The sequence below is a fragment of the Penicillium mononematosum genome (assembly GCF_028829835.1).
Source record: "Penicillium mononematosum strain IBT 11891 chromosome Unknown utg000005l:1.0-9366267.0:1.0-9372171.0, whole genome shotgun sequence".
In the NCBI taxonomy this organism is placed as follows: Eukaryota; Fungi; Ascomycota; class Eurotiomycetes; order Eurotiales; family Aspergillaceae; genus Penicillium; species Penicillium mononematosum.
In genome coordinates this window covers 5,366,315-5,389,571 of record NW_026643275.1, presented here as the reverse complement: position 1 = coordinate 5,389,571, position 23,257 = coordinate 5,366,315, and the positions used below count along the sequence as shown (strand labels likewise).

Sequence of the window (23,257 nt, the reverse complement as noted above, 5' to 3'; positions counted from 1 at the left end):
CTTATCGACGGAAACAAAGAAATATCACAATATCACCGCATCCGGCCTGGGGGATAAGTCCCTACATTCCTCTTTCACAATATTCACTATCTACCACAATAATATTAAAATATTAATGAAGTATTATAATCTCCGCTCTTGTGTAAAGTTCCCACGTGGTGATGACAGCTCGGGCCTTTCTGGGGCAGATGATCTACCCCAGATTATCTCACCCAGCTACAACCCCACAGTGTACCAACAAATCACAACCACAGTCGCTTTAGAGGGGGTTCTCTATGGATACACCTTGGTAATGTGACATCTGATTGTACATGATTATTTTCATACCACTGGGCCGGGTGGTATTATGGCTACTTCGCTAGACAAATTTATGACTTTTTTTAGCGCTTTTCAGCTGTTTCTATCCTTACTTCGGGTATTATTTGAGAGGTTCGGTTGTTGGGGTCTGGGAGGTTAACGCCATGAATAGCCTAGTTGGTGGCTTGAGCGGGCGCGCATGAGGGCCGTGAAGCGAATAAATCGCTCATTGGATGGCTTTCCATGTCAACATCAACCGCACAGTATTGTGGGTAAACCTCATACTTCGATTCCTTGGCGCATAACTATACTAGGTTGTGGTACTCAAATCTTGTCTGAGCCGTCAGATCTTTCTTTTTCAAGTTTAAACAGAATAAAAAGATGAGATGCTGGGAGTTGTATTTATCTATGGACTCAGTCTATCTGGGGATAAAATAAAGCGCAATAATACAGAACCAACTGTAGAGCAGATCAAAGAAAACACTGACATCCAACTCTTAAAGATTCAGACGTCAATAACCTCACAAGTAATACCGTATCGCCATAGTCCAGTAGTCTTATGAATGTCGTAGGGCCAATCAACATTAGCGTTTCGAGCGTAACGACGTTTCTCTTGAACCGGTAGGTGAGTACTCAGAGGGTTGGTATTGGGCAACAACGACGCTGCGATTTCTAGGCTTTTTTGGGACAGTGAAAGCCTCCATTACACCTGCGCTGATGCTGCCCGTCCGAGGGCTTGGCGCGGGCGATGCATCGTCCTCCAGCTTAGGAGTAACCATCTTCGCGCGGCGAGCAACGATAGCGCGAGCAGGAATGAAGTGCAGGATCAAATACTCGCTGTGGAGGTCGTCATAGGTGGTATAGGACGTGTCCAACCCCAGAGCCTGAGCCACTTCGCCAGCGCGGTACACGTACCCATGACCAAGATGTCTGGTTTCGATCTCCAGGATTTGAGCGCCTTTGCCATACGAGCGCCATTTACGACACATCCAGTCTTCGGCTTGGGCCTTGCTGGCAAAGGTCGAGATGAACATGCTGGTGCCTTCGTCACTGAGGTCGTTGATGTGACGCTCAACTTGAATTCCAAATTCGGTTGAGTTCACGGTGAACGTTTGCATGTTATTTGCGGTGAGACCGTTTTCCACGTCATTCGTCATTGACTTGTCGTACTGCACGCGGTAGAGGCGTTCAGGGAGTTGGGTTCGAGGTAGGCAGTACTCGTCCATTTTGGCTGGGCCGAGACTGGTAAGAATCCTGAGAGTGTTGATATGGTCTACTATGAGAGAACTGTATGTTGAAGTTGTAGATGCAGAAGGACATTGAGGAGAAAGTAGCTGGTATATATAGACCGTCTGAGACACAGAAAGGGTGGTTTCCTGGATCTTGCACGGAAGAAACAACCAGAGACTGCATCAAAGAATGATAAACAAGATCTCAGACTCGCGAATATTCTAGACTGAAATATTTCATTGAGATAGAGAAAAATTTGTGAATTCTTTGTTGCTGAATGGTAAGCCCCCCCTAACTCTCAGACATGAAGAAAAGGCAACAAGGAATGTCTACCGTGCATGCTGTGGTTGGACAAAGACAAAAGAAGGATATGAACCTTTGATTATGTATCTTAAGACAATGCCTTTTATCAGCGGCTAAAGGAACCAGGTACCAAAATATGTAGTAAATGTACAAGAGCGGAGATCCCACACGGGAGTAGAAGCAAGGCCTTCTGGCACCAACTACCAACTGGGCCAATCAAGCCTTCTTTATCTTAGCCTTAGAGCTCCGAACCCTGAAGAGGTAATAGAGCGTAATAGCAGCGAAGATATTGAAGATGAAATAGCACCAAAAGATTCCATAGTTCCTCCAACGATCACCCCACTCAATTTTCCTACCAGCTAGATACTGATCCGCCGAGCTGAGGGAGCAGTACTCACAACCAGCAGTAGCATTGTAATTAGCAAGCCTACCGGGGGCAGTTACGAGGTACTTCTCCATATACTGGAAGCAGGTCTGGCCAGAAGGCGGATCAAAGACACTCATCTCGGCAGCATTGCACTCAACCGGGCGACCATGGAGCGCCGTAGCCCCGATACCGCTGATATAGTAGGTAAACGGCGAGACGCGGTACATGAAAATCCAGAATCCGGGGAGATCATCTGGCGGCTGCATTACGCCGTTGAAGATGAAGGAAAGACCGAACATCAGTGTAGCAAGCATAGCGGCCATTGCGGGCTCTGGGATTGCGCAGACAGCTAGCTGTGCCATGCTTGCGGCGTAGATGTAGAATTGGACGATGAAGAGCATGATCAGCGCGCGGCGCTCGGAGTCTTGGTCGGCGCCGAAGACGGACCAGTAGAAGCAGGCCCAGGAGCAGATGCCGAGGCAGACTTGGAAGGGGATTTCGACGAGCATTTGGGATAGGATGAAGACTTTCCAGGAGTAGATGCGGGATGGACGTTCGCGGACTTCGTAAAGGGAGCGCTGGGCGACGAATTTCGGCATGATCTGGTTGACAAGCGTGTTGAAAATTGTGCACAATAGGAAAATGCTGAAGAGCACGTTTTGGAAGCCTTGCTGGGTGTTGTCCGCTTTCCAGAATGAGAAGCCGATGAATAAACCAGATACTATGCCCAAAATGAACTTGGAGTAGACATATTCTGGCTGACGGTAGTACTGCTGGAAGACTCGTCCAAGGACATAGTACAGTTGGCTGCTGAGTGGCATGGCGAACTCCGAGTTGTCGTCGTCAAACTCATCAGACTCGTCAAGGGAAGGTCGATGGGCAGACGGCTTGCGGGCGTGATGAAGTCGTTCGACCTCAGCCTGCACCTCTTCATACTCTGGGCTCTTGTTCCAGGCCTCAACCCAGTCTATTGGACATGAATCGCCGGCAACCATTTCCAACATATATTCCGCGGGGTTCTCCAGTTGCTCGCATGGTCGAGCACCGTTGTGCTCGAAGTATTTCAGAAGAGTGGAGGATTGATTTCCGATATCGCCAAAGTAGACGGTTTTTCCTCCCTTGGCAAGGAAGAGCAAACGATCGAAGGTTTGGAACAACTGCGCACTAGGCTGGTGAATTGTGGCGAGAACAGCCTGGCCGTGATCTGCAAGTCTTCTGAGGAACTGACAAATAGTCCAAGAGCTTTGGGAGTCGAGACCGCTAGTAGGCTCGTCGAGGAAGATAAGCAGGGTAGGCTTTGCGGCAAGTTCGACCCCGATACTAAGCAGCTTCCTTTGCTCGACGTTGAGACCCTCTCCCAGGCTTCCCACCACCGCTTCGGCAAAGTCTTCCATGCCCAGAACTTGAATGACTTGTTCCACATACTCATACTTCTCCCGCTTGGGAACCTTTTGGGGCTGACGAAGCATAGCACTGAAACGCAAAGCTTCTCTCACAGTGGTGCTGTCAAGATGGAGATCTTGCTGTTGCACGTATCCAGTCCGACGGGGGAAGTTTGCCGCAAGTGTCTTGCCGTTCACGAATATATCACCAGAGACAACACCAATGGAGACTCTCTGTGCAAGAACATCCAGTAGTGTCGTCTTTCCAGCACCGGAAACACCCATCAAGGCAGTGAGACTACCAGGCTTGACCCAGCCATTGACATTGTCCAGAAGCCGTCGGGTGCCCTCCTTCACAGGGATGTCATAGTTGAGGGATTTCCACGAGAGAATGTCCTTTTGCTGAGGTAGACGGATGGTATCATTGGTTCTCTGTATCTCGAGCTTGTTGACCTCCTCCATTCCAAGCTCAATGCTGTGGCCTTCCTGTAGATACTTAGGCGCATGTCCAGGGCGGAAAACCAAGGCCTCGGCCTTTGACTTGTCATCAGTGACGTACTCTGTGGCAACCAAGTACAGCGCATTGAGGGCGAGGAAAAAGGCGATGAGAATCCCGTAGTCCCGCCACAGATGAGAATGCTTGTACTGGTAGTTCTTCTCAATGAAAGCATCGCCAGATACAGTTCGCTGACCCGCAACTGCACCGACAGCGGAGCAGATAAAAGACGTACCAGTTCCATAACTTGGTATGAATTCGTAACAGTCGAATGTTCGACCATGGAATTCATTTGCGACGAGCCCTTCGAAGGTATAGTAGATCGGGTTGATCCACCGGATCCATGAAAGCCACGGATGCATGTACGGCTGCGGGAGAGTAAACCCGGTATAAACAACAATGCAGAGCACAATCACGCCAGCAATTGCCATGGCCTGCCCGACCGTCTTTGTCAATGCACCGATACTGCGGAACAAGCCAGACATAGCGAGGACCGCAGTGAGCAAGAATAGGTAATGGGTGAAGAACGCCCCCGCTTCGCGGCGCAGGTTTGCCATGAAGTAGAGGACTACTGTGAATATTGAGATTCGTATGACCTTGATCGGTAGATCAACGACAAGACCGGCTAGTGCTTCAGTGAACGGGTGGACAAATGCATATCCCGCTTGCTTCTCAACAACAGGTCGCTGAGCATAGAGTTGAAGGATTTCGTTGATCGTAAGTAGGGCGTTCATAAGCACAGCAAAGTACATCACTGCACCCTTTTGGAAGAAATAACTGGGGGTGTCCGGAGTATTGTAGAAGATGGATCCAATAATCAGAGACAGAACGATCTGAACAACAACAGGTGCCATGGCTGTTGGGAGATCTTGAAGCATTCGCTGGTAGGCTCTGCGCATGCAAAGCCGCACCTGCATAGGGATGGAGAGTAGGAATGGGCTGCGAGCTCGAGTGTGGCGGGCTTGCTGCTCTGCATGGCTTTCTAGGAGTCTTTTTGCGTCGTCTCCATTCGGCGGATGTTCACTTTCGAATTTGGAGATATCCTTCTGCAAGAGCTGATACTCTGGGCTCTTTTTCCAATGCTCGGAAAACTCCTTCGCTGTGCGGGGAACCTCGCCCTCCATGCCAGGCCGTGCGATCCGTTCTGCTGGGTTGGTGATGGCAGTCAAAAAGTCACCGCTGACTTGGCGCTCAGGTCTCTCCCAGCCCATGTCTTCAAAATAGGATACTGCACGCTCCCTAGGTCCGTAGTAAATTTGGTATCCCTCGTACAGAAGGACGACCTTGTCGAAAAGATCATACATAGACTGCGACGCTTGGTAGGCTGCGATGGCATGACAGGATTGCCCCATATCAGCTGAAAGACGCAGTGATTTCACAAACTTCAGGGCGGATGCAGCATCCAAACCACGGGTGCTGTTGTCCCATGCTCCGATGCGACAGCGAGCCAGAAACATTTCGGCGATACTGACTCGCTTTCTTTCGCCTCCACTGACACCTCGTACAAATTCGCTGCCCACCTTGGTGTTGTAGGTGTGGGACAATCCGAAGACAGACAGGACCACCTGAGTGATTGTCTCAACGTACTCATTGCGGGACACACCCTCCAGCCGCTGTTGCGGTGCACGAGCATGGGCGGCGAATGTGAGAGTCTGGCCCACAGTCAAGTGGGGGAAATGTACGTCGACCTCCTTGTTGTATGCGACCTCTCCTCGGTGATGTTTGATCATATGGTCAAATGCGACTCCTTTGTAATGGAGTGTACTTTCGGGTTCCAACGTCAAACCCCCAAGGTGTCCGCAGATGGTCTTCAGAAATGTGGTACATCCACTACCAGGTCGACCCAGGACAAGAAGGAGTTCTCCGCCCTGGACTAAGCCATCGAAGCCGCGGAGGATTTGTCGTGATGATGAGGTACGCCCGGTCAAAGCTCTCGTCGCAGCTCGGAAGGGCACTTTCAAACTGGAAGTGAGGGTTTCCTGGTATTGTAGAGCAGAGCCAGAACCACTCACGCGTAGGTTGGAAAAGACCACGCCTTGGTGGGGGATATCAATGCCTGCATGGTTGGCCTGATCCAACACCATTTGCGCCCATCGGCCGTGATCAAATTGGGGGTTGGTGGGATCGAGGTGGGGAGCGACACCCTCTTTCTTGCTTGCCGATCGTGAAAGCTGCTGGCCAAGTTTGCTAGAGGCAATGCGGGTCAAGGTTTCTTGTTCTCGCTCTTCTAGTACAGTCCCAACTCGCCCCGTGATTGGAGCGAACTCGGGCTCATCATAGTCTTTCTCCATGGCGAGGAGTGGACTAGTGTATGTGATTGTGTGGGAGTCTCTTGGAACAACCATCGGGCGAACCCGACCCTTTTAATCAAACTCATCTCATCGGTAAACGGACAAGGAACACCGAAGATATCCATAATTCTTTCGGTATGGAGGCTTTCCGATGTATAACGGAGGAACGGACTCCGTTCCACCGATGTCTCTTAGTGGGTTTTGACAGCTTTCCTGGGCTATCATTGGCGGGTTTAGTCCACAGCCTTGGAAAGCATTGGGCGTGGATGCAAGATTATCCCCGAGCGTAAGCCCTGGATGTATCGGTGATTAGGGGTATTTCCCCTATCTCCATTGTCTCTACGTAGTTAGGGGCGTACCTACCCTATATATACATTTGGGCGCATTTTCGAATTTACAGAGGTGATGAGATTGAAGGTAAAAAGCTCGAAGGAGTTGACAATAGTACATATGTACCTACCTATTCCTCCCCTAATGTATGTACATGTATACTTTATACCGTAGCTCTTCTTGGGTGCAGTACCTTCCGTTTTTGTCAATAATACTCCACACGCTTGCTTGGTGACATCTTCCCAGCGTCTCGTTCACATGGATTGCCCTCTTGTCACAAGGACGGTAGTTAATAGGAAATGGGGTAGAGTTGATGAATGTGTGGGGAAGAAGATTGACAGAACGAGGTGCATGTAGGTGTTCGCTTCTTCGTACCGATTCTGGGAAGTACGACCACACCCGGAGTGCTGAGCGCTATATCTGTTTTAGTTTCTTCTCAAGTATCTTTGGTATCTTTTTTGGTCCAATATACATAGTCACACCGAAACAGTCAAGAGGACGTATCTGGCTTGAGGTGGAAAACCATCCACAAGTACTTATAATTATGTTGGCAACCAAAACCGAGATCCAGGGCATCTTTTTGGATAGACTAATTCCAGCACTTCCTGTTTATGGGACATTGGCACCACTCAGCTCAATCTCTTCCTGCTCTTGCTGTGTCCATCCCTTCGGTGGTGCCTGCACCTCATAGTTCCAACCAAAGGTATCCTCGACAGTCCCAGATTGTATACCGCGAAGAGTTTGCAGCAACTTAACGCAAACCTCACCACCCTCCTTCTGAGCCCCGCAACGGTACTCAAACTTATCACCACGGGACCGCATCGTAATACTACCCACAGGGACCAACGCCGCCGCCGTACCAGCAGCAATAACCTCATCAAACTCGCGCAGCTCCTCGTACATAACCCGCCTCTTCTCCACGCGGTATCCCAGCGTACGGGCAATCTCCAGCACCGACGCCGCCGTAACCGAGTCAATTGCATTCCGGCTATCCGGCTGAACCACAGTGACCTGATCGCCATCCCGCTTCACTCCAATGAAAGCAGAAGTCGAGAACTCATCGACTTCACTGCGAGTCGCACTATCCAAATGAAGGGTAATCCCAAACCCTTCCCGCCGCGCCCGGTCACTGTGTCGCAGCACAGGCGCATAATTTCCACCAACTTTGGCAGCACCGGTTCCATGCGGTGCACAGCGATCGAAGTCCTCCAAGATTAGCGCTTCAACCGCGCTAGCTCCGTGGTACACGCCAGTCGGCATAGCAAATACAGCCAGTGTGTACCCGTCCGGCGGACTTAGTCCCAGCTGCGCAGAGGAGCCGAAGAGTATGGGTCGAACATACATCGCAGCGCCGGAGTCGTGGGGTGGTACGTACTCGGCGTTTGCGCCAACTGCCAACCGCACGCACTCGATGAAAAGATCCTCCGGAACGGGAGGCATCGAGACCACTTCGGCGGAGTACTGCATGCGCTTGGCGTTGCGGTCGGGCCGGAAGATGGTTATCTTGTCATTGGCTGGGTGACGGAAGGCTTTAAGACCTTCGTAGACCTGCTGGCCATAATTCAGGCCCGGTGCCATCCCGTGCACTGGTAGGAAGGGTGAGGCGACGAATTGCGGTGCTGACCATTTGTTCTCACCGCTGTGGGAGAAGTGGATTTCGACATGGCCATTGCCTGCTATGAATGAGAATCTACTGATTACTAAAGGGCAATTGCTTACCATCCCGGACTTTGAAGCCCAGGTTATTCCAATCGAGAGCAATGGGTGGTGGGGGGAACATGATGAAGTGTGGATTTACCAATGCGGGGAGCCCACGCGTATTTATATCCGTGCTTCTATAAGGTTTTGGCTGACTATGCTGACTCAAATCAGATTCCAACCTCCGTGACTGGCAGGTCGCTATAGCCTTGCATCTGTTGACTGCGTCCAGAAGCTGTCACTAAACACACTTTCAGTTTCCCTGGGATCTCATGCAGCGAAAACTTCTTGTACATCTCCGCGATGTTCTCGAATTCGTCCACATACGTGAACATCCATGACGTATCGATTTTGCCTTGCACCGCCAGATCCATTAAAAACGGAAAATACTGCACCTGGTAAGCTAGCAATTCCAAAAAAAGAAAAAAAAGAACCCAACCTACCCTTTGGGGCCACGTTTGACCCCCGCGGACTGTCAGCGCTTTCTGCATCAACGGCCCAATCGGGAAATCACGCGTCGTGAAGAAGAAATCCCCAACCAACGCCACATTCCCACCCTTACGGGTTGCCTTGATGATCGCCGCCAATGTGTCACTACTATCCTTCTCAAGCCCAATCGCCTGCATAGCCGGATACTCCTGTTTCCCCACGCAACGGTACCCGCTAGCCTCAATGGACCTATCAAGGCCATGGTCCTGAATCGACAAAATATACTCAGCCACATCAGGATGACTATCCACATCAACAGGAGTCATGCCAAAGTCCTCCGCAATCCGCAGTCGCTGAGAATCCTTATCCATGGCAAAGACCTTCTTGGCGCCACGGAGCTTCGCAAGTCGCTGCGTAGCGAGACCAATAGGCCCACAACCCCAAACACCCAACACATCCCCCTCCTGCACCTCAGCCAACTCCAGCGCATGCCAAGCGGTAGTCACGACATTCGTCAAACCCAGTAATTTCCGTGCATCGATATACTCCGGCGCCCGGACACACGATAAGTCCGCATGCGGTACGCGACAGTACTCCGCCTGATTACCTGGATACCCACCACAGAGCCGGCTGTAGCCCAGCTTCCCGCAGAGTCGGTGGCCATACGCGGCTTCCATTTCCTTGGATGGGTTCGTGTTGTCGCAGAGCGAGTATTGCTGTCGTTGGCAGTACTGACAGGTACCGCATGAAATGACGGGTAGGATGATGACCCGGTCGCCTGCTTTGAGGGTTTTGACATCCGGGCCGACTTCTTCTATCATGCCGATGGCTTCTTGGCCGAGAATGTCGCCTTTTTCCATTGCGTCTTTGAGTTGGCCCTCGTATAGGTGGATGTCGGAGCCGGAGATCGTACAGTGGGTTATTTGGACGATGGCGTCGCCCGGGTCTGTGATCTGAGGCTTGGGTACGACTCCCACTTCGACGTTGCGTGTACCCATCCACTGCGCTGCCTTCATCATTTTGCTTGGGTGCGGCGTGTATGCCGTGCTACGGTGCATTAGATGAGACTGGCTTTGTGCCGTGGCGATACTTACCTGGGCATTGTGGCCGCCATGGTTGGGAGTAGTGGTCGATCACCAACGCAAAATAACAGCTCGAATGGGTCGTACGGGGATTGATCAACTGACAGTTGATGCTATCGACGTATAGCCGTTTGCTCCAATTGTGGAAGATTGGGCTACGCCAAGTTTGGAGCAATGGCAAATTAACATCAAGATGATGCCAGATCGAATCACCGCGTAGCCGAGTGGCCAAAAGTTATATAATTTCCATTAATGGCCATTTGGTTTGTCCTATGGGTTTCCAGAACACATGGCCGAGCCGGAAATTAAGGCCGGTTACTATCGCCCGAAGACCCAACCCAACGGCTCAGGTAGTAGAGTCAATATATACACCCGTGGGCTTTACCTTGTATAGAAATACAAATCCAATGTTTAGCATTCCCATTCAGGAGTTAGGTGTCTTTGATCTCAACTGGGTTCATCCACATTTGAAATGAAATTACATTTCTGGTTCAGCATTGGCTCAATGTCATACATACACTGGTGAAAAAACTGTACAGGGTTATTTCGATGTTGACAGGGCTAACAAAGCAAGGCATCGTATGCATGCAAACAATAGGATATCTTTAAAAGCAAAACGTGCATCTTAATTGGACCGCTAAGTCCGGGCTTGGGGAGTTTGATGGACTGGCCGTCAGGCATAATGTCGCCCGCCTCACTGTCACTCTCGCTATCATCGTCACTGCTGGAGTCGGACTCGGACTCGGACTCAGACTCAGACTCGCCGGAGCTGGGCACTTCATACACATCACTGCGAGGTGCCGGGGCAGACTTGGGCTCGGGTCGCAGCTTAGCAGCCATTTCCTGCTTTTGGCTGCTCAGCATGTCCTTGAGGGTTACATTTGGCTTTTTTGCGACAGGTTGCCGAGGTGTGGACTTTTGCGCTTCCAGTCTCTGTTCACAGGCTTTCAGGTCCTCACGCAAGACCTCAAGCCGAGCGCGGTGCTGCTTTCGCTTGGCCATATCGAGCCTGGAATTGGCCAATTTCTTCAAGAGATTCTGCATCTCAGTTAAAACGAGGCCAAGCTGGGGGTTGTCATGGGTTTCCCCAAGCTTGCGCTCGATCTCTGTCCTCTCCGCGCTTTCCTTCTCCTTTTGTACTTTCTCGTCCGCCTTAGCCTGCGCTTTCGCCTTCTTCTCGATCTCAACTTGCTGAGTCAACTGGTCGATATCAAAGCCGGGCGGGTAGATCACGTCACAACTGGATGGTGGTGCCTGGGCACGTTCGGATGTAGATTTGGGTGTTTGGTTATTGACCCTGGTCTTAGGCGTGGTTTTGCTAGAAGTGGAGGTTGAGGGTGTTCCTGGGGTAGGTTTGACAGCGGACTTGTTCTTCGGCGTGGCCTTTCCTGGGGTTGTGCTCGAAGGCGTCCCCTGGGTAGCGTTGGTGGTAGGGGCGGGTTTGCTAATCGCAGTATTGCGCGGAGTAGAGCGTGGGGCGGCATCCAAGCTAGAAGCAAGGCTCTCTCCCTCGGCGAAAGACACGGATCGCCTCTCCGTTGCCGGAGAATCCTTGCCACGGATGGCGGAGTGTAGCTTTTTCGTTCTGTCAATCACAGGAGTCTGTTTGTTAACAGAAGTAAAAGAATTGGTAACAGGCACGTTGCTACTTGGGAAAAGCGATCCGCCAAAAGAATTCTGGGTGGATGTTGCATCAGATTCTTGCGAAAGATTCAACCTGACAGGCTGCTTGCTAGGAGGGCTCTGTGTAATGCCCAGCCCAATTCCAAATGGATGAGGCTTAGGAGGCGCTTCGTTCTCCTCCCGGACGCTGGCTTGTCGAGCTGGGCTCGAGAAAGAAGGCGCACGGACCCGTCTGTGCAGTGGGCTCGTTTGGGCAGCTGGCGACTTCGACATGGACTGACGAGCCTGCGCGGAGGGCATAACAACTGCAGGCACAGACCGAGGAGGGGTCGATGGACGAGTCGAGGGATGGGCCTGTCCTTGGCGAGCTTCTTTGACCGATGTGGACTCTTCGGGGGCCTGCTTCCGCTTGCGAGATCGAGTCTCAAGAGTTGTACCGTTTGTTTTCGACATCGAGAGATCCGGCTGATCTGAGGACTGTGAGCTCCTAGCTACCACAGGCTCTTCCATCTGAACATCGCCGTCTAGGTCAACCACATCCTCAGTCATCGGAACAGGGTGATCAACCCGAGGAGTGATGAGCTCATCGTTGGGACCATTTTCTTCGCTGGCGTCGGACTCGGAATCAGATTCAGAGTCGTCAGAGTCGTCAGAACCAGCCTGATCTTCTGCTTCTCTTTTGTCCTGCTCGGCGTTCTTCTTCTCCGCTTCAACCTTGTCGTCCTCACTATCGCTTTCCTCTTCACTCTCCTCTTCGCTGGACCCCTCACTGGAGACCCCGATAACCGTTTCCGCTTGCTCTTTCTGCGGAGGCTTGGATACACTCTTAGCCACTGCCGCCAGATGTTTTTGTCCGTTGACTCCGTTAGTCATGCCAGGCTTGAATGGTAGTTTCACAATACGCTGCGAAGCAGACTCTGCTTCCACGTCACTTGAGCTCCCGGTAGTCTCCTCAGTGGACTGCGCCTGTTGGTGGGTATTGGGCGCAGACGAAATAGGTGGGGATTCAGCATCGTCAGGCATTTGGGTAATTGTCCGCTTCGCTGTACTGCTCGCAATGGGCCGCTTTGCGAGCTTTGGCGACTTGGGCTGCGGTTCCGGTGACCCAGCAGCTACAGATACAGGTGTAGGTTGGGATCTGGAACTGGATGCTCGTCGCTCGGCTGGTGATGGAGACTCTCCGAGCTCCTCGCTCTCGCGCCTGGGAGGCGGCGTGCCAGCAATTGTAGGGCCCATGGACTTGGCTGGAGGGGAAGTGATAACGGGATTAGGAATTTCAACAGAAGAAAGAGGTAAATCACGATGGCGGTGCTCAACCGGTGACCGAGCTGAGGCATGAGAGTCATTATTGGTACGTCGAGGCGATGCAGGCGAATGCTCCCATTGGATGTGAGATTGAGACAGAGATCGAGAGTGAGTGCGCAGCGATTCGGCATTGCCGTCCTCATCTTCTTCCTGGATAGCAGGGAACTGTGCCTCCATGGCCTCCTTTTTATCCTTCATGGCACGCTTGCGCTCGTAGGCAACAATAGCAGCATCCCAATCCTGGTCGACAGAAGGGAATCGCTCCGGGGCAGCCGTGGTAGGCCTTTGAATAACGCGAACGGAGCCACGCTGGTCAAGGCCATCGGTGCGAGCTTTTCCATAGTCAACCCAGACATCAGCAACGGTCAGGTCGGGATAAAGATCGAGGTCCTCCTTCGTATCATCGAGGATTTTCTTAATCGCAAGGGGTCTATCAACCAACAAAGTTAGCAATTGGAGTTCGACAAACCGGATATGTATATGAACACTTACTCCAGCTCTGGGTGCAGCTTGGCCCAATGTTCCTGGATCATGCCCGCCAGTCCGCCAAGCGAAACCTCCTCGGGGTGTTTGAGGACAAGCAAGAAAACACCAGGTTTCTTCAATGTCGTTGAAACTGCAGATCCTTGGCTGGAGTCATCGTTGGTAGTCTTTCGCGCGCCGAGGAAGGTCCGGCCCCAGCTGGAGCTCGAGCTCGAGCTCAGCTGCTCCCGCGGGAACACTTTAATTGAAAGTCGGAGAAACACCATTGCGTCAGATAATAGAATACGCAGTAGATGTACATGCAGGTGATGGTATTAATTGGAGCAATAGCGCGTGGGGAAGAAAGTTGAGATGACGGTAGTCGCTAGTAAAAACCAGTAGAGCTGGCGGGGGAACGGTAATTAATGGTAGGGAGAAAATTAAGATAAATGGTTTTATCAAACACACATGGCCTCTCAAAGAGACAAGGTGCCAAACACCAAGCGGGATGGTGCAGGGTGAGTGGGCGAGAAGACAAAAAAAAAGATGCGGAGGGAAATCAGAACGCGGAAGAAACTGGCGCGAACTAGTCACGTCCGCGATCCACTCATCTGCCACATCTACAGGCCAATTTAAGTGAGAAGGACAACCTCAGAAGAAAAGAGTCATTCATTCATGCTATTTTATTCTGTTTACTATCTTGTTCCTGACTGATATTCTAAAGTTACGGGTTCCTGGGCAGTTCCATACAATGCAGATGCACTACATTATGTATATCGCCCATTGCTAAAGGGTGTACAGACACGACAAATTGTTCAAGTATGTTCATATATAATTTCCAAAGATATCCCTGGACACAAATCTATTCTGGAGGCACAAAATACCTCCGGAAGCGATCATTGCGAGTCAAGTCCAGCTCAACAACGACCGCATGGCAGCTCATCAACAAGCTCGGGAATCTGTATGTCCAGAAATTGAGGTACCCTTCGGGCAAACCGCCAATATTATCCTTAAGGTGGTCAGGCATATCGTTGTAGTGATTGCGCTTGTTACGGAGAGCCCTCAAAAGATCCAACATCCGCGACCCGGTGTACTTGCGCTGCTTGCCAAGATTGTCTTTGAAGTCTCGCGGCAATGACCGAAGGAAATCCATTTCAGGACCCATTACCCGCCTGGCTACTGATTCCAGGCAAAGCAGTGCGTCTGAGGGAGGATCGCGGGGCTCAAACTCGAAGTGGTCAGATACATCGCAGAGGAAGGTGAGACGGTCTGATGGGGGCCAGAAGAACGGGTGCATCAATACAGCGCTTGCGTCAGGACTAGAAATTCATGTCAGTACGTTAAGTGGGTTTTTGCAAAGAGACATGCTTACCGCTGGCGAGGGTCTAGAGACAACATCGAGCGGATGAGATCATCCGCCTCGAAAGCGTAGTCGCCTAACCGGTTTAATTCCTCCAGATCGAATTGGCCCTTGACGATGTTTGCCTCGCGCATGAACTTGCCATTTTTGTCGAATGGGTGGCTGCCCCGGGTCAAGACATAGTAGAACACACAACCAAGTGAGAAGATGTCAATGGCCCTGGTGGCGCGGCGGTTTGTCTGTGGGTCCACCACAGCGGGCTCCGAGGACTCAGTGTGCTGGGATGCGAGGGACAAAGGACCATCATCGTCCACCAGGAGCTCAGGGGCACGCCAGCCGGAAGTTCCAGCGGCGTGGGCAGTGGTTGCCCGGAACGAGCTTTGATTGTCTTCAAGTTTCTTGCACAGGCCAAAATCCGAGATAAGGAGTCGCAATGCCCGCGAAACAGTACGGCCACGCGGCATAGCCACGAGAATGTTCTGCGGCTTCAAATCACGATGGACGATCTTCAAAGAGTGCAAGTAACGGACACCCTGTGTGATCTGCCGTAGTACGTCGGGCATGTCTAAGCCGGTCTGAACAAGCTCGGGGTAGTTATCAGGACGCTCAATCACATCCTGAAGAGATGCTGGACAAAGCTCGAGGCCAATATACAAGAACCCGGTGGCTTGCTCACGGCAAAAGTATCGGATCACGTTATGATGGTCATCGCTTTCCTGTAATAGGCCCACCTCATGGGATGCAATGTCGTAGAATTCCATCAACATACGCTTGACGGCGACGTCTCTTCCATCAAACGAACCGCGGTAAACCACAGTTCCATGGCTGCCATGTCCCAGCACAACATCAGTGAACACCTGAAGCCTGCCGATGCGAACAACGCCATCCATCTCAATAATCTCGTTCGAAACCGTCCGCACCATCTGGGTATCGGCCTCGAGTCGAGCCTGGGGGGCCAGGTTATTGACCTGCTCCACGCCCTGATCGGCTCCCTCGGGGCTGTCGCCCTCACTGCCAGGCTTCTTGCGGCGGCGGTGAGACTTTCCTCCTCGAGATCCACGAGCGCGGGGCTTTTTCTTTGGCTTTCCAGGTTCATCGGCGTCCTCGTCATCAGGCCCACGCGACGGTTCACGAATTTGCACCCGGGGGGTAGAATTTGGAGTGTCTTGCGAGGCACGGGGGGTTGATCCTCCCTCTGGTGATGTATCATCCAAATCCAAGTTCACAGTGACATTAGGAAGTTGCTGCGCTGGCGTAGATGAACGTTTGATATCCGGAGCACCGCCGACGACGGGGGTGGAAGGGGTCGAGAGAGAAGGCTTATCATTGGAGTTGATGATGTTCTTGATGTCCAATTTCTGCTTGGCCAGATCTCGAAGGTGATGCGAGTTGAAGTAAATGAAGGTGCAGATGAACAGTAAAATCAACGTCACAACGATATCCAAAGCATTGTCCCAGCTTTTGCGAATGATGGCGCTATTTCGTAAGGCGGGAGGCAAAGCCAGCTCAGAAGGACTGCGAATGATATCTCGTGGTGTGTCATTGGAGAGTTCAGAAGTAGACGACCCAGCGATTCTAGGAATATGTGGACGGATGGTACGAGGGCCAGTGAGAGAGTGAACACCGGCTAACGCATTCCGCTGCTGACGCGCAGTCAGACTCATGAGTGCTTGTCCATGGCGGAAGAAGTCTTTGTCATAGCATTGAGCCATGGGGGCGCGGCCCGTGGCCAGGGGATAGGTTTCCTCTGAAAAGGCATACCAGCCCCCTGCCTCAGTACAATCGATGAACACACGCATGTCCCGTTCATCGTCAAGGGATCCATAATCAGGATCCGGTGGCTGAAGAGGTTGTGAGAGCAGGACCAGCGGGGTAGAGGCACCTGGTCCATCTTTGTTGGCAGGACGAACCACATCAAAGACTCTCGCCACAGGAGATGAAAAGCGCTGGGTATAGCGAGGTCTATCCATGCGCGAGTGATCGAATCCCAGCACAACGCCATCATGCATACTGTAAATGTGGCTTTCATCCATTGTCCTATAGTACTGACTTTGCAGGTCCATATCACGGTTATTCGGTGCCCACTCGGAGTACTTCAAGGTGCAAATTGGATCTCCCGTCTCGGTGTTTTGTATGGCGACGGCATATTCAACCCGACCAAGAACCAAAGTGCCAGATGTCGATTCACACTCATCGGAGTCCAGATCTTCTCCGTTCACTTTCCGACATTCAGGTGCAGCGGTAATTGGACCACGGGAACTAAATACCCGCAAAATGCTGCCAGTCCGGGCATCAATGGTGTACAATGTAGTCTCTTTCCGGGCGGTATAGGTCACGGCAGGCTCGGTACCGGAATACGGGGTTTCATCGACAAGCTGCTTCACGGTTAAGCCGAGCTTTTGCAAGCCGGCGTCTGGGGCGGGGCTGTAGATATAAAGGCTACCGTCTTGGCTCGGTTCGACAATCCACAAAAAGTCGTCTTCGGGGGCTGTATCGTCAAAACTGGAACGATTCGCTCGGTGGTAGATACTCTCAACCAGAGGACTGCTCGGGACCTCCAGGGCCCAACGAGCAGCCCCGGTCTTGCGATCACGGGCGTGAATTGTTCCATCGACGGTCGCCAGCAGCACAAAATCCTCAACCTCCCAGTCCTGCAAGGACCGCGCGTGAAGCTGCGAAGCCAAGCCCGCAGAGGTGCTGCTGGCCTGGACAGGAGGGGCTCGAACGGCACGGCCGGAGCCTGCCAGAGCCAGAGTAGCAAGGGCGCTCGCATCGTTGGGTTTCACGATGGGTGGTGCGGCCACTGGGGCCGCATGATTTGATGACTCCTGTGCTAGTGGCACAGAGACACGAGAGATAGAGTCATGGGCTTCTGATTGCTGCAGCGGAGCGACCAGAGTTGGGAGAAGGAGGAGTGCGACACTGGCGGGCAGTGTCGAACGGACGCCCGGCAGCCGCCACCGCATTGTGGAGCTGTCAGCACGAAGGTTGAGTCGTAGGTGAACAATCGAGGGAACGAAGGAGGTAGCGGAGGGCGTCTCATGGGCCGATGTTGAAACGGAGAAGATCTTGTGGAGCGAGTCGAGAATCCGGGTAGCGGATCATCCCCCCAACCCACAAATGCTGGAAACGAAAAACGGTGGGAAATTCAGTCTAATAATGATGCACAATTCAAGAGATGATGAGAATGACAGGATGGCAGAAACATTGAGATGAAGGGAGATGAGCACATATGTTGCAGGCAGAGAGATTGTGTGTATTACACGTGTACATTACAGGCTGTGACGAGTCTTTTCCCGCGTCCACGGCTGTAACAGCGAGGTACGGGGTACTTTAGCCACGCACGCCTTCGATCTACACTGAATCCAGCATAGCCTAGAACAATAAGCCCTGGAGAACCTTCGAGAGTGTCTTATCCCTTATCCCCCTTAATATATGGTTACTCTAGGATATTCGTTAATAGACATGTACCTTTTTATACCTACATATGTATGTTGTCAATGTTATATACAGTCATATCATAGTCATCCTTGGACATGTGTTCTCTGGGTAAGATACATAGATTGATCATTTTGAACGAGCCTTCTACTGTGGATCTTCGAACGATTACTCCGTACTCCGTACGAAGATTGATCCCCCAGCCTTTCACGGTGGGTCAGGCACCCTGGCGTCAGGGGTGAAAACCAATCAAGGGCCAGAAAACACACTACTTTTATAAGGGCACATGAAGAAAGAATCAATCCATTATCACCAAGGATCTTTTAAAACTGACTATGTAGATCAAAACAGCACATCCAACGCCGCAACCCCGTCCTTGTGCAGTACACGGAAGTGCTAGTGAAGGGGAGGGGGAAAAAATTAAAAAGACAGAAAGAAAGGGAAAAGAAAAAGCAAAATAGATACAGGTGTAGAAGGATGTGGCCACAGAAGCATGTGGAGAGAAAGGGACTATAAAACAAAAGAAAAAGGGGATCATGTTATGATCCGAAGAAAGATAAGAGGTAGATATTAAACGGAAGATGATCTTAACCGCCGCGGATCATCCAGGTCACGGCAACAGCCCAACCGCTGACGAAGATGACGGTCAAGATGCCTGCACCTGCACGGTCACCGGTACCGATGCTGTTCAATATGGGGACATTACTGTCCGAGGAATTGGTGCCAGCGTTCGGGTTGCTCTTGGAGGTTCCACCCGATGATGCAGTCAATGGCGCCTTGCCCGAGAAGGGAATCAGATTGGCGGCCAGGACACCCAGTACAGCCATTTGTTGCTCCAGACCTTTGGTCCCATCCCAAGAGGCTTGCTTGTACCAGCGAATACCACAATGCGTGCCGTCGTCACCACCCGAGCATTGCTTTGCAGCGGCCTGGGCCGAGGTTTTCAGCTGAGGGTAGATCAGGTCATAAGTGCCGGGGACAATTGTAGTCAGCATTCCAAGCCAGTTGGTGAAATAGGCCTTGAAGGTGATCTGGTTCCGATCGCAATTACCGCTGCCTTCGCAGGTGATATCCGATAGAATTTGGCCGCCAGCTCCATTGAAGCCGGTGGTCGGGTAGAACTGCTGCGAGGTCTTGATGAGACCCTCAACACCTTCCTTCCATTTCGTTTCAGTGCCATTAGTCTAGTCCCGAAGTTAGTATCAATCGCTGTGCCGCATAGCAGGAGAACATACATAGTTGTGCATGTAAGCAGCACCACTGATATAGGTGGCATAGTTGTAGGTCCACTGGAAATCGCCATGATCCGTGCACTGCGTGCCGCAAGTCGTGGTATCAGCAATGTTCCAGTTCTCCTGCTTGAGCAGCGGAGTTGTAGCGCTCCAATCCCAAATGCGCTCGGCCCAGTCAGCATATGTCTTATTTCCGGTGTAGAGGGCGAGGCGGGCCGAAAGCTGTAAGAGTCCTCCGTTTGAAATCGCGTTCTTCGTGAGGTATCCGTCCTGGTACGGCCAAATCTGCCAGCGCATACCACCGTGGCAGCTGCTCGTGTCCCAGCGGGGGTACTGGGTGTTGAAGACACCCTGTGCGAGGGATACCCAGGAGGGTTCGCCCTCTCGTTCGGGGAAGTTGAATTCCGCGGCGGTGATAGCAGCGAGACCCCAAAAGACTTGATCGTCGTTGCCCAGGTACTGACTGTAGTTGCTGGGAAGAAATTGTCGTCGCCCTTCTGGAAATACATTCCTTCCTGGATGGCGTCGTTGAACTGGCTGTCACCGGTGACGTACCAGTACAGAATAAGGGTCATGAACATGGAACCGCCCTCCCACCAGGTGCCATCGAATTTACCGGGGATGTCTTTGGACTCGCGAGCGTCGTAGTATTCCATCATGGTGGTGGCGACCGTTTTGGCCGCGCTTTTGAGGGAGTCTGAGAGAAGCACTGAATTAGACAATGGATGCGATCAAAGGGGGAGGGGGACTTACTCTCATCGTCGACGTTCACCTCGATAGCGAGAGCACCCTGGACGGCGAACGCGCCGCCCAGCAGAGTGGCCAGCCACTTGGACAAAATCATGTGTGGAATCTCAAACGAGTGTAAGGGCCAGCGGCATAAGGGAGTTGGACTAGGGGGATAGAGAAGTTTGGAGAGAAAGTAAAAAGGTTAAGAAAAAGATGACGGGGTCTGGGGGTAACCGGCAACAGTACCGGGGGGGTTACAGTCCCTGGTACAGTGGGCTGCCTCCGTCTAAGAATGTTGGGCTATTTCACCGCATTAACGTTCTTATTACTATATTCTGTATTCCTGTAATTATTGAGTCTACATATTGTTCTTCTCCTTTTACAATGGGGGAGTATAGGTTTATTGCTGAATTATTGGTCTACTGCCCCTAAAAATAAAACGATGACGGTTAGACTCAGTTCCTGGCGGCAAATCTAGCCCTGCAGAAGGGAAATGAAACACTGGGCTTAACGCTGAGACACCCCTTGATATTTGCATTGATCTTAGTATAACTCTATCGAAGATACCTGCAAAGTACAGCATAAGTTGTCCAGACAATGCCGATCTGGTCTGTTGCCCACTTATGATCCACGGACTGGGAATGTGATCGTCCTGTCAAGATCTATGACCTTATGGAGTACTAGTATAGCTGTTGCTATATCTGCGTCGATGGACGAGAATGGGTTACTGTAAGACAGAATATCAATCAAAAACGACATCCCTCGCATACATCTATGTTGCTGCCTTGGCCCTCGCCTTGGCTACGCTAAGCTTTTCAAACTCAGACAGCGACCGCTTTAAGTCTTCCGCTTTTGGATAAATTGGTGCCTGATTGTTAAGGTATCAAGGTCTCACACCTGGCCTTGTGTCATAAACTATGTTGCGGAATCCCTATTGCGTTTAGGTAAATGGTTGGCAAAATTAGCAAAAAAACATTCACAGAGACGAGTTCTGCTATGCAAGTTATTTCGGTGAGCTATACGGACTAAACCAACCGGTCTTGGCATCCGATCCTTTTGCCTGAGGATCTACGCCAGAAGAAAGACTTAACTAGTTAGTTAACTAACTAGTTATATGCACCCAGTACATTCACCCGGGTATGAGCGCAGAGGGAGGACTATACAATAACTTCGAGGCTATAGGCCATATCTGGGGTAACCGATGCCAGAGGGCGTAGCTCATAGTGCATGGTATATCTACTTGGTAGACTACACAAAAGGCTAGATGGATAGATCATGTACTTAGTTGAACTTCTATTGCACATTTTTAGTCCCTTCATAGAAAGAGTACAGAGATGAATTCATCCATGTCATCACAATCGTGTCCATTACATCCGGTTGCGTTGGCGGGGAGCCGCACGGATGATGTTGTCCACCCGCAGGAGAAGCTAAAAAAAAGTCAGCAAATCGAGCAACAAGAATAAAAAAACAGTGCAGTGTGCTGTACATACCTCGGCTGCCTCTGAGGCAGACGAAACCACCGCCCTCTTCAACTTATAAGCCTCCACCACACCAAGCTCACGCATATCCGCAATACCACCACCGGGCGTCAACAGGTCAAGACCGGAGCTGGTCATACCGTTGTTGATGGCCGAGCGCAGGCGAGTCACCAGATCGCTGGAGTCCAGACCGGCGTTGTCGGCGAGGATGGTAGGCAGCTGCTTCAAAGCGCGAGAGAACGCGTCGACAGCAAGCTGCTTCTTGCCGGTCGTGTTCTGAGCGGCCTGCTCCACGGCCTTGGACATCACCATCTCGGCGGAGCCACCGCCAAGTGTCACACGGGGATCCTTGACAGTCTGAGAGAGGACGGCCAGAGCATCGTGGAGGGAACGCTCAGCCTCATCGAGGAGCTGCTCGGTGGCACCGCGCAGCACAATGGTGCAGGCCTGACCAGCGGCCACACCGGAGAACTTGATCAGGGTGTCCTCACCAATGATCACTTCCTCGATCAGATCACACCCACCCAGCTTGACCTGGTCGGGGTGCTCGAAGGTGGAGGCGATCTCACCGCCAGTAACGAGAGCCAGGCGCTCGATGCCATCGAAATCGGCGTGCTCGATGGACATAATACCAGCCTCGGTGAACAGCTGCTCGGGCCAGTTGTAGATGAGCTGACGGTTAACGAAGCAGTTAATACCGTGAGCCTTAATACGCTCGACCTTTTGGCGCATCTTCTCACGCTCTGCCTTCTCCAACTCAGCGAGCTTGCCGGTCGACTCGACCTTGACTCGTGCACCGAAAATCTTGACCTTATCTGTGTCCATGGCTGTGTTGGCAACCAGGATCTTGGCGTTCTCCAACCGCTTGGGCTGGTTGACACCGACCTTCTTGTCCATAATGAAGCCCTCATCGAGGTATGAATCGCTCAGCTTTCCACCGGCCTTCTTGATAACCTGGATGTGAGAAAGGTCGGTGGATCCCTTGAGACGGAGAACGGCCTCACAAGCTAACTTGGCGAATTGGTCCCGGTCTTGGGACAAAACCTTCGAGCTGAGTGTTGTGCGGGCAATGGCATGCAAGTCCTTGCGGAAAGCCTCGGGGTCCTGGCTGCGGTCGACGGCCGTAGCCTCGAGAGCGGTAAGGGCAGCCTTGCTAGCTATCCGGAAACCCTCGATGATAGTCTGGGGGTGAATCTTCTTGGCGACAAGCTGTTCGGCCTCACGCAGCAGCTCGGCGGCCAAAACGGTGACCGATGTGGTTCCATCACCCACCTCATCGTCCTGAACCTTGGAGATGTTGACCAAAACCTTAGCCGCAGCGTTATCCAAAGCGATAGACTTAAGAATCGTAGCACCGTCATTCGTCACCAGGATCTCTCCCGTTGATCTGCGAGAGCAACCATGTCAGTATTTCCGGGGTCATATCAGCAAATAGGATTATAGATAACTCCCCACGTACGCAGATTGCAGGATCTTGTCCATTCCCTTGGGGCCAAGGGTACTCTTCACGAGGTCTCCGACAGCGATAGCACCGACAAAGGCGGAGAGACGGGCATTCTCGCCCTTCTCTTCAGTGACATCGTCACCAAAGATCTGTGTGGGATTGCCGAAAGATGCCTAGGAGGGGTAGAGGTGAGCCAGTGCACACACATATTTTCCACGCCCTTGCGGGGTCGACTTGGGAATAGCATACCATGATGACCAGCTGAATAAGGCAATCGACCA

At 51.7% G+C, this 23,257-nt stretch overlaps 7 protein-coding genes across 7 annotated transcripts; all 7 read right to left on the bottom strand.

Annotated features, from left to right (window-relative positions):
* Positions 1-881: 881 nt before the first annotated feature.
* Positions 882-1,523, bottom strand: N7519_010214 (uncharacterized protein; the record flags this gene model as incomplete). The annotated part of the gene is made up of 1 exon (XM_057296987.1): positions 882-1,523. One exon carries the CDS (start codon positions 1,521-1,523, stop codon positions 882-884), a length of 642 nt encoding a protein of 213 aa, XP_057144869.1.
* Positions 1,524-2,046: 523 nt separating this feature from the next.
* On the bottom strand, positions 2,047-6,366 carry N7519_010213 (CDR ABC transporter; the record flags this gene model as incomplete). The annotated part of the gene is made up of 1 exon (XM_057296986.1): positions 2,047-6,366. The coding sequence occupies one exon, from the start codon at positions 6,364-6,366 to the stop codon at positions 2,047-2,049; it is 4,320 nt and encodes a 1,439-aa protein (XP_057144868.1).
* Positions 6,367-7,305: 939 nt separating this feature from the next.
* Positions 7,306-9,937, bottom strand: N7519_010212 (Branched-chain amino acid aminotransferase II; the record flags this gene model as incomplete). Its single annotated transcript, XM_057296985.1, is given in 5 exon segments — positions 7,306-8,372; positions 8,416-8,629; positions 8,646-8,783; positions 8,838-9,870; positions 9,918-9,937. The coding sequence occupies 5 exon segments, from the start codon at positions 9,935-9,937 to the stop codon at positions 7,306-7,308; spliced, it is 2,472 nt and encodes an 823-aa protein (XP_057144867.1).
* A 529-nt stretch (positions 9,938-10,466) lies between these two features.
* Positions 10,467-13,582, bottom strand: N7519_010211 (uncharacterized protein; the record flags this gene model as incomplete). Its single annotated transcript, XM_057296984.1, has 2 exons — positions 10,467-13,263; positions 13,326-13,582. The coding sequence occupies 2 exons, from the start codon at positions 13,580-13,582 to the stop codon at positions 10,467-10,469; spliced, it is 3,054 nt and encodes a 1,017-aa protein (XP_057144866.1).
* Positions 13,583-14,157: 575 nt separating this feature from the next.
* ireA (bifunctional endoribonuclease/protein kinase IRE1) lies at positions 14,158-17,621 on the bottom strand (the record flags this gene model as incomplete). Its single annotated transcript, XM_057296983.1, has 2 exons — positions 14,158-14,614; positions 14,668-17,621. 2 exons carry the CDS (start codon positions 17,619-17,621, stop codon positions 14,158-14,160), a joined length of 3,411 nt encoding a protein of 1,136 aa, XP_057144865.1.
* A 1,059-nt stretch (positions 17,622-18,680) lies between these two features.
* On the bottom strand, positions 18,681-20,169 carry N7519_010209 (glycoside hydrolase family 76 protein; the record flags this gene model as incomplete). Its single annotated transcript, XM_057296982.1, has 4 exons — positions 18,681-19,277; positions 19,329-19,797; positions 19,881-20,022; positions 20,079-20,169. 4 exons carry the CDS (start codon positions 20,167-20,169, stop codon positions 18,681-18,683), a joined length of 1,299 nt encoding a protein of 432 aa, XP_057144864.1.
* Positions 20,170-21,421: 1,252 nt separating this feature from the next.
* Positions 21,422-23,228, bottom strand: N7519_010208 (chaperonin-containing T-complex subunit CCT2; the record flags this gene model as incomplete). The annotated part of the gene is made up of 4 exons (XM_057296981.1): positions 21,422-21,481; positions 21,545-22,919; positions 22,992-23,149; positions 23,226-23,228. 4 exons carry the CDS (start codon positions 23,226-23,228, stop codon positions 21,422-21,424), a joined length of 1,596 nt encoding a protein of 531 aa, XP_057144863.1.
* Between the last annotated feature and the right edge of the window lie 29 nt (positions 23,229-23,257).